The sequence below is a fragment of the Peromyscus leucopus genome, chromosome X, assembly GCF_004664715.2.
Source record: "Peromyscus leucopus breed LL Stock chromosome X, UCI_PerLeu_2.1, whole genome shotgun sequence".
Classification (NCBI taxonomy): Eukaryota; Metazoa; Chordata; class Mammalia; order Rodentia; family Cricetidae; genus Peromyscus; species Peromyscus leucopus.
In genome coordinates, this window is record NC_051083.1 from 105,104,754 (window position 1) to 105,114,334 (window position 9,581).

Below are 9,581 nucleotides of genomic sequence, written 5' to 3' on the forward strand. Positions count from 1 at the left end.
AACAGACTTATGAGACAAGGAGTTGAGCCATTAAAAAAAAACAACTCTCCAAAGCACCCACTTTCTCCAATTCCAGATTGGAAATTCTTGTCAAATCCTGTCTGTGTGGCACACTCTAGATCTCAGCATTCAGATGAAAGCAGGTGAGTTGAAAGTTCAGTGCCAACATGGACTCTACAGGTAGATCGGGCCTTAAAAAAGAAAGAGGGGGGCTGGAGAGATGGCTCGAAAGTTAAGAGCACTGGCTGCTCTTCCAGAGGTCATGAGTTCAATTCCCAGCAACCGCATGATGGCTCACAACCATCCATAATGAGATCTGGCGCCCTCTTCTGGTGTGCAAGCGTACATGCCCTCTTCTGTACGTGCAAGCGTACACTGCATACATAATAAAAAAGAAAGGGGACAGTGGAAGACAGGGAACTTACCAGATGAGCCAGAGTTATCTGTACCACTGCATTTTGGTCCCAGCAGGCCATGGCGCGGGTCTCACAGCCCATGTCTATGACGTCCCTGACATGTTTATCCTTTGCGTGGAAGAGTTGTTGTGAGTAGCTTCAGGGCTTCAGTCTAGGTGAGAAGGGAGAGGAAGGGAGGTAGGAGCTAGGAGCCAGCACTGGGCAAGGCATCAAGGTGAAGGGTGAGCCTATTGCAGACCACTATTCAGAGCAGGTTCAGCCATGGCTGTGGACGTTGGGGACCCCAAGAGTGGTTTCCGCCACTGCGATGTGGTTGTGTTTATCAATGAAGAGGTGCTGAGGAATGGTGGTGGCCCGAGCTTCTACCTGACCTTCCGTTCACGGCCCTGGAAGGAAATAGAAGATGGTCTGAAGTCTGTCGTGGCTGATACCCGTGTACCACGCGCCATCAAGAGGGCCTGCGCCTGGAGTGCTCTTGCCCTGGGAGTGAGGGTGGCTACGAGGCAACGAGAAAAGCAGTCACGACGTGTCCAACAGCTGCACAATGAGGTAGAAGAACATGAGGCAGCCACCTGGACTTTGGCCACAGACCTGGAACGGCTGCGTGAGGAGCGTGACGAAGTGGTCTCTGAGCTTCGCAGTGCGAGAGACAACCTGAAGCAAGTGCTACACGAGTGTGATATGCTGCACAAGAGGCTGATTGAGTTCGACCTGTCACAGCAACTTCTGGCTGAGTCGCAAGATACGGAATATCCGGGTACTCTGCCATGGCCTCTAATTATCAAAGAACATATAGAGGCTCTTGACACAGACTTGCAGAGTGGGCAATATGCAGTGACCCCGAAGAAAGACCAGATGGCATCCGTAACAGGTACGCCAAGTTCCCCAGGTCCTTGAGCCTAGGCCCCACAGCCGCCTCTACGTGTTCTCTGCATTATTGCCAGTGACACCCCCTCCCCAATCTAGAGTACTCTCAGAGAATACAGTACTCTACCGCTGAGCTATACCCTTAATCTGCAATCAGACTCTTTAGCACGGTAAACCTAATTGCATATATGGCTCTTTCTCCAGATTCAATTATACACATGTATGTGTATATATAATTTGTATTGTTTTTGAGAAGGGTAAAATTCTACTGAACATGTCAGTTTATCTTTGAAAGGAAAACATTTCCAGTAGCAGGTATGTCCCCAAGTGGACAGCAGTTGACTGCTATCTATTTAGTTACCAGTCTGAAGAAGCTGATGTTATGAAACATTCTCTTTTTTCTTTCTGTACTCTCCTTGACATCCTTTTTGCTTAACAGCAGACCTTCTGCAGGGCATAGCTATGTTTTTGAAACATAAGATGCAGGGTGCTCTGGGTACATTGCTTTTTCTTTGAGAATGCTATTGCTATTTCTTTAATTTGTTTTTATAACTATAATTCATGGGTGCTATTCTTTGTGTCTCTTAAGTTCTAGAAACTTTGCATGAAGCTGAAGAATTCTCAGCTTCCAGTGTGTGAATCTTCACGAAATGTCCTTCAGCAGCAGCCTCCACCTCACTAAGACCTCAGCTAGCTGCTGATACAGAGAACATGAGGAACTGAGAAGAAGAAACTGTCTGGGTATATATTCTAGAAAAACAAAAAGCATACAGATTCTGTTAGAACTTAATCCACTGTCACTGAGGAGTTCAAAGGGATGCAAAGGCCAATGTAAAATTTCAGAGGATGTCACAAGTTTGTTGAATTTCATTCATTTGTCCATTGAATGGTTACTGATAAATTGGTGTATGCTAGAAACTACAATTACATTACCAAGTATGCACATTATAATCCCTCTGGGTAAGGTAGGTTAGGTGATAATAGAGAACATAATTTCAGACATGGTGTGGGTCATGGTGTCCTTTGTCCTGCATGAAATAGAACCTTTGCAGAAACTCTATTGAAAACATATCAGGATCCATTTCTGTAAGTGGGGGGGAGCAACATTAAGAGACTTTTATTTGGGGAACACTGAAGAACAAAATAGTCTTGTTAAAATTTAGTTTCTCCCTTTGCCAAGGGACTAATTTGATAATAAAGGAAGAATTTAAAGAGCTATAGTGTTAATAGCAAATTTGATAAATTTTGTGTAATTCATAAAACAAAGTTATTGATTACTTGGAATTTGCTAGGAGTTGGAACTATATTGTATATTAACTGCTACACATCATAACCCTTCTTGGTTTGTTTAGCAAAGAAGGAGCATAATTTGAGATACAAATTAGATCAGAACTGTTTTATCTGTCTTGCATATAATGTGGTCCTGGGTAAAACCAGTAGAATAGCTGGATCCATTTTTTCAGTCAGTTTGGGGACAACATGAAAGAGATCTTCATGGATGGATCTGAGTGACTAAACTTAGTTTCAAGTTATGCAAATGAGCAGTGGCAAAGACCAGGAAGGTAGCCTCATGAAAATACAGGCAGGGTTTCTCTGATTCTCTGGCCATTTCATCTCTTGAGGGCCATAGATGTCTTCCTGGCTTCTCAATAGCCTACCTGGAAGATCACTAGGTTGTCTTGGAGTATTTAAGAGAGTATTCGCTACACTCTCCAGCCCTCAACCTTGAACTGCCTCCATCCCAAGTCTCTCTCCTATCAGAAGCGATGAAGAACATCAAGGCTACCACAGCACTCTGTATGGATGGTGCTTTGGGGGATTAATTGGGTTTTAAATAGAACTGATGTGTGGGAAGGCACTCTTCCCAGACTCCTCTGACAGTAGGTGTGGTGGTGATATTTTATTTGTGCTGAAATGTTGTATTTTATTTGTATGTTAATAAATAAGGTTTGCACTTGAAATCAGAGGTCATAGTCAGCCATAAACAGAAGTCAGGCGGTGGTGGCACACACCCTTAATCCGATCACATGGCAGGCTGAGTCTCTGTGTGTTCAAGGACACAGCCAAGCATGGTGACACACACTTTAATCTGAGTACCAACCATAGAGACCTGGAGGTCTATATAGACAGGCAGTGATGAGGAAGTTAGGTATCTGGGTTAAGAGCCAATGAAAAGGCAGAACAGCAAGGCAATAAAGGCGCAGGTTAGACAGGAAGAGGTTCTCTTGGGAAACTACAGCAACATGGTGGGCTAAGGTTAGTTGGTGGCTATTGCTCCCATCTCTACGGCTTGCACCCCTGTATTTGGCTCTGTGTTTCTTATTTAATAAGACTGTTTAGAAATTCGTCTACAAGGTGTAGGATTTTCAGGCTTTCTATGCCCCTGGGTCAGTGGCAGCAAGGCATGGAGAAGCCAAGGAGGAACTGGGCCTGTTAGGTTAGAGTCACATTCAGTCTGAAATACAAGTGTCCCTGAGATCCCTGAAGGACCCTGCCCAGCTAGCCAGGATCCACTTTGTCAGAGTTTTTCTGATGTTAATTGGTAATGGAGAGTGTATTTGCCCGCTGTGTGTTCTACATAGTTTATATTTCAGAGATTTGTCCACTTTCCTTCCATCCCAATGAGGGAAAGTGAAATTCAACCTCATTCCTTATTGGAATGCTACTCCTCTTCTGATGATTGACAAGAACTGGAAGTGCCTCTGTGGGGCCTTCAATCCATTGTCATTTTCCTGGCTTCCCTCATTGTCTGAGTCTGCATGGACCCTTGAGAGTGGGCATATCTGTAGTTCCTGAGCTAGGAGAGTGAGGTGGGTATTTCTCCCTGATACCAACATCCCTTTATGGAACAAGGAGTCATTTTCCTGAGGCTCTCCATGGTTCCCTAATATAAGCAGGAATCTCTTGCTTTTCTGCCCTCCATGGCTTTGTGCCCATACTCATACACAATTTTTCTTCCTTTCTTTCCTTTCTTCCATCTTTTCTTCCTCCTCTTCCCCGCCTCCTTCCACCACTCACTCTCTTTCTCTTCTCCCATCCATCTGTCCATCTGTCTGTCTTGTGGAGCCCAGATTGGTCTTGAACTACCTGATTATCTTGCACACCCCGTTGCCTCTACCTCCTGAGTGCTGGGACTATGCATGTGGCCTGGGTTTATGTGAAGCCAAGGAATGCCACCCAGAGCCTTGCACATGCTATGTTCTGATTGAACTACATCCTCAGCCCCTCTCCTACACATAATCTTACCAGGTGCTTATAATTCTGGAAAGTAGCCAAGTCATAGACTAATCACAAGATTAATATTCCATGGGCTTAGCAAGGGTATAGACTGACTACCTGCTTGGTATTGGGATAGAAAAAGAGGCAAATAACAAAAGTGACCCTGCCTCCGCAGCGTTCTCATCCCTCAGACTTGGGATGATTTGTAGAGTACTAGAGAGGAAGGAGTCCACAAAGGATATTAGCCCCAAAGCTAGACTGTCTGGGTTGGGACACGTTTTATGACATTCTTGGGTGCTATTATAGCTCCTTGGAATATAGGAAAGACAGGACACAAATGAGACTTGGGAGTATTGTGGCCCATTTTAGTGTGGACTAATAGCATCAAAATTACTGGGGCATTTGTTAATTGTAAATTCTCGAGTACTACTTCATACACACTGACTCCAGACATTCTGAAAGTGATGCCTAGCAGGCATGAGAGATGCATGCCTAAATTTGAGATTTGTCTTCTATTTCTTTGTTTTGTTTTGTTTTGTTTTGTTTTGTTTTGTTTTTTCAAGACAGGGTTTCTCTGTGTGAACTTTGGAGCCTGTCCTGGATCTCACTTTGTAGACCAGGCTGGACTCAAACTCACAGAAGTCCACCAGGTTCTGCCTCCCTAGTGCTGGGATTAGAGGTGTCCTCCACCACCGCCCAGATGAGGTTTGTCTTAATCCACAGCATAATGTGAACAAATTGTCCTAGATCTCATTACAGCTGGTTCATCTAAACAGACCTTTCCATTTATACTCTGAGGTCCACCAAAATATCTGTAGGTGTGGCTTTTGTATAGACTAATGTGATTACCTAATGTTACAGGAATTTTTTCACATCAAGTTGCAGAAATCTTTGACTAGATTCATTTACAATGGCTCCCAATTCCATCTTCATCCCAGTCTGGACACATGAAGGGAAAGGTAGTAAAGTGTTTTGCTGGAGGGGGCTGGACTATGAAGCCAAACAATTGTGCTCAAAATGCTGCTCTGCTCTGCAACCTCAAATATGTTACTGAATATTCCAATCCTCCTCAAGTGTTGGCTCCTCCATCTACCATCTGGGTTGTTCTCTGTAATGATGTGATAATGGTTTAGAGGAATAGCAACTAAGGACCCACACATATCATTGAGTGCTTAGTATTTGAGACCTTATGGCTACTATACTGTTGGTGGCTGCTAAGGTGTGGATGTTGTCTATCCTTCCCTGAAAGGCTTATGTTGGAGGCTTGGTTACCTAGGATGAGAAATGGTGGGACCTTTCAGTGGTAAGTCCTAGTGAGAGGTCCTTAAGCTATTGGGAGCATATTACCAGAAGGGATCATTCTTCTCCTGGAGTGAATTCTGAGAACACGTTGTAAAAGCACGAGTATGAGTCCTGATTTTTGTTTTGTTTGTTTTCTATTTCAAGATATAATTTCGGCCTCATTCACATGCCCTACCAGGTGATGTAGTCAATCAGTCTTTAATAGAGTAGAGCAGACACTATTGACATACTTTTGAATCTCTGGAAACGAGGGATAAATAAACCCCTTTTATTCTTCTGCAAATTTTTCATTTATTTTTGAAATTATAATTATATCATTTCTGCCTTCCCTTTCCTCCCAGAGAACCCTCTCATATACCCCTCTGCTCTCTCTTCCAAATCCATGTCCTCTTTTTTAATTAATTGTTGTTACATAATATATGCATATGGATATACATATATATATTTCTAAATATAACCTAGTCTATCTGTATAATGTTACTCCAATATATGGTTTTAGGGCTGATCATTTGGTATCAGTTAGCATGCTCTTCCCTGGGGAAGAATATTCCTACCCCTATCAGTAGCCTTTAGTTTCCTATAGTTTTTTGTGTAGGGTTGAGGCCTCTTGGGCTTTACCTGCATCTACTTTGGCATGTCTATTGTCATTGTCCTTATTCAGTTCATGTTTAGGCAGTCATGTTGGTGAGACTTTATGGGTATAGCTTCCTACATTCCTAGGGGACACAATCCTACAGCAAACTCCCTGATCCTCTGGCTGTTACCTTTCCACCTCCTCTTCTGCAATGTTCTCTGAGCCTTATGTATGGGAGTGTTTTGTGGATGTATCCATTGGGACTGGGCTCCACAACTCTGCGTTTTGGTTGGTTGTGCTTTTCTGTGATTGTCTCTGTCTGTTGCAAAGAGGAGTTTTCTTGAGGAGTGGTGAGGACTACATTTATCTGTGGTTATAATTAGGATTGTGTAGATTTAGTAAAATGGTGGTTACAGGTTCTCATCCATGATCATGACTTCACTAACCCTTAGTGGTCGGCTAGGTTTTCAGTACTAGGCACGGTTTCACTCTTGCTGATAAAGTCTTAAGTCCAACTAAGCAGCTTTTGGTTACCATCATAGTTAAGTGGGTGTGTTGGTTGCAAGGCTGGTTGTTATTGTGGCTCATAGACATCATAGTTAAGTAGGTGTGTTGGTTGCTTCCTTTCTTTGGAAGCTTGCATGGTGCCTTCTAGTACAATGAAAGCTAGTCCTCAGAGAGGACTCTCATTATTCTGTATTTCCTTCCCCTCCGTAAAGATCCCCCCTTTCTCATTTCCCCCATCAGATCACCTGTACACTGCTATTACAAAATCTATTACTCCCAACCCTCTACCCCCAAAATGGCTCCTTTTTACTTTCCAGGTTTCTGCAGTTACTCCAGGTTATGAACTCACATCTGATGATTTGGGAGAGAGCATGCAACATTTTTCTTTCTGTTTCTGGGTTACTTCATTCAATATGATCTTTTCTAGCTTCCTTCGTTTACCTGCAAAGTTCGTGATTTCACCTTTCTTTACAGCTGAATAGTATTCCATGATTTATATGTATCACATTTTCATTACCTATTCACCAATTAAAGGGCATTTAGGTTGTTCCCATTTCCTAGCTATTGTGAACAGAGCAGCAGTGAATATGGTTGAGCAAGTATCAGTGGTGTAGGATGTCCTTTGGGCATATGCCAAGGAGGGTATAGCTGGATCCTATGGATGATTTTTTAAATTTGGTTTATTTGTTTTTTGTTTGTTTGTTTTTACATCCCAACCAAAGTTTCCCCTCCCAATCCCTTCCCCCCATCTCCCTTCTTCCCTTCCCCATTCACTCCTCCTCCTCTGTTTCTCCTTAGAAAAGATCAAGCCTCCCATGGATATCAGTCAACCATGGCATATCAAGTTGCAGTGTGACTAGGCACCTCCTCTTCTATTAAGGCTGGATGAGGCAATCCAGTTGGAGGAATGGGTCCCAAAAGCAGGCATCAGAGTCAAAGACAGAACCTGCCCCCACTGTTAGGAATCCCAGAAGAAGACCAAGCTACACAGCTGTCACATATAAGTAGAGGACCTAGGTCAGTCCCATGCAGGTTCCCTGGTTGTCGGTTCAGTCTCTGTGAGCCCCGATGAGCCCTGGTGAGTTGATTCTATGGGTTTTCTTGTGATGTCCTTGACCCCTCTGACTCCTACAATCCTTCATCCCCATTTTCTGAAGGATTCTCTGAGCCCCACTTAATGTTTGGCTGTGAGTCTCTGCATCTGTTTCTATCTTTCTGGGTCTGGGTTACCTTAGTTAGGATGATCTTTTCTAGTTCCACCCATTTCCCTAAATTTTCATGACAGTCTTACAAAAGCAATCTACAGATTCAATGCAATCCTCATCAAAATTCCAATACAATTCTTTATAGACATTGAAACAATACTCAACTTCATATGTAAAAACAAAAAGCCCAGGATAGCTAAAACAATCCTGTACAATAAAAGAACTTCTGGAGGTATCACCTGTAGCTGGAGTTTTCCTAGTCCTGCCTGGCCCACAGTCAGGACAAATCTCTCTCACCCACCAGTCCTGCAGCCGCTCAGACCCAACCAAGTAAACACACAGAGACTTATATTACTTATAAACTGTATGGCTGTGGCAAGCTTCTTGCTAACTCTTCTTATATCTTAAATTAACCCATTTCTATAAGTTGCCATGTGGCTCATGGCTTACCAGTATCTTACATGTTGGTACTTATGGCAGCGGCTGGCAGCATCTCCTGACTCAGCCTTCCTCTTCCCCGAATACTCTTCTCTGCTTGTCCCGCCTATACTTCCTGCCTGGCTACTGACCAATTAGCACTTTATTTATACAGATATCCACAGCAATCACCATCCCTGATTTCAAGCTGTACTACAGAGCAATAGTAGTTAAAACCACATGGTATTGGCATAAAAACAGACAGGTGGATCAGCTTATGCTTTTGGTATCTTTGTCAAATATTAAATAGATAAATTATATGTACTCTCATGTTTGGGTCTTCCATTTCATCCTATTGGTCTACAGGCAGGAAGTATAGGCGGGACAATCAGAGTCCTTCATTTCTTTGGTTAGGTTTATTCCAAAATATTTTATTTTCTCTGAGGCTATTAGTGAATGGGCATGTGTCCATGATCTGCTTATCTATATATTTGTTAGTGGTGTATAGAAAAGCTGTTGATTTGTGCAAGATGATTCTATATCCTGCCACTCAGCTAAACTTGTTCATCATTTATAGAAGTTTTCTAGTAGAATTCTTGGGATCTCTATAGAACCATGTCATGTGCGAATATAGTTTGACTTCTTTCCCCATTACACCCTTTAATTTCCTTCTCTTGCCTTATTGCTCCAGCTAGCACTTCCAGCACAATATTGACAAAGAAGCAAGACAGTGGACAGCCCTGTTTCAATCCTAAATCCAGTGGGATTACATTTAGGATGATGTTGGCTGTGGGTTTCTCATATATAACTTTTATTGTCTTGAGGTATGTTCTCTACATTCTCTTGGACTTTAATTGTGAAGGCTTGTTGGACTTTGTCTTTTTCTGTATCTATTGAAATGATCATGTGATTTTTGTCTTTAAGTTCATTTATGTAGTTTATTACATTTATTGACTTGCATATGTTGAACTATCCCTGCATTTCAAGGAAAGCCAAATTGGTCATGTTGGATAATCTTTTTGATATATTCTGTATGCTGTTTGCCAGCATTTTACTGAGCATTTTTGAGGTTAT

At 42.6% G+C, this 9,581-nt stretch overlaps 1 protein-coding gene across 1 annotated transcript; it reads left to right on the forward strand.

The window, feature by feature from the left end:
* The first annotated feature begins 590 nt into the window (after positions 1-590).
* Positions 591-1,313, forward strand: LOC114709759 (testis-expressed protein 13C-1-like). Its single transcript, XM_028893721.2, has one exon. The coding sequence runs from the start codon at positions 678-680 to the stop codon at positions 1,311-1,313; it is 636 nt and encodes a 211-aa protein (XP_028749554.2). The 5' UTR covers positions 591-677.
* The last annotated feature ends 8,268 nt before the right edge of the window (positions 1,314-9,581 follow it).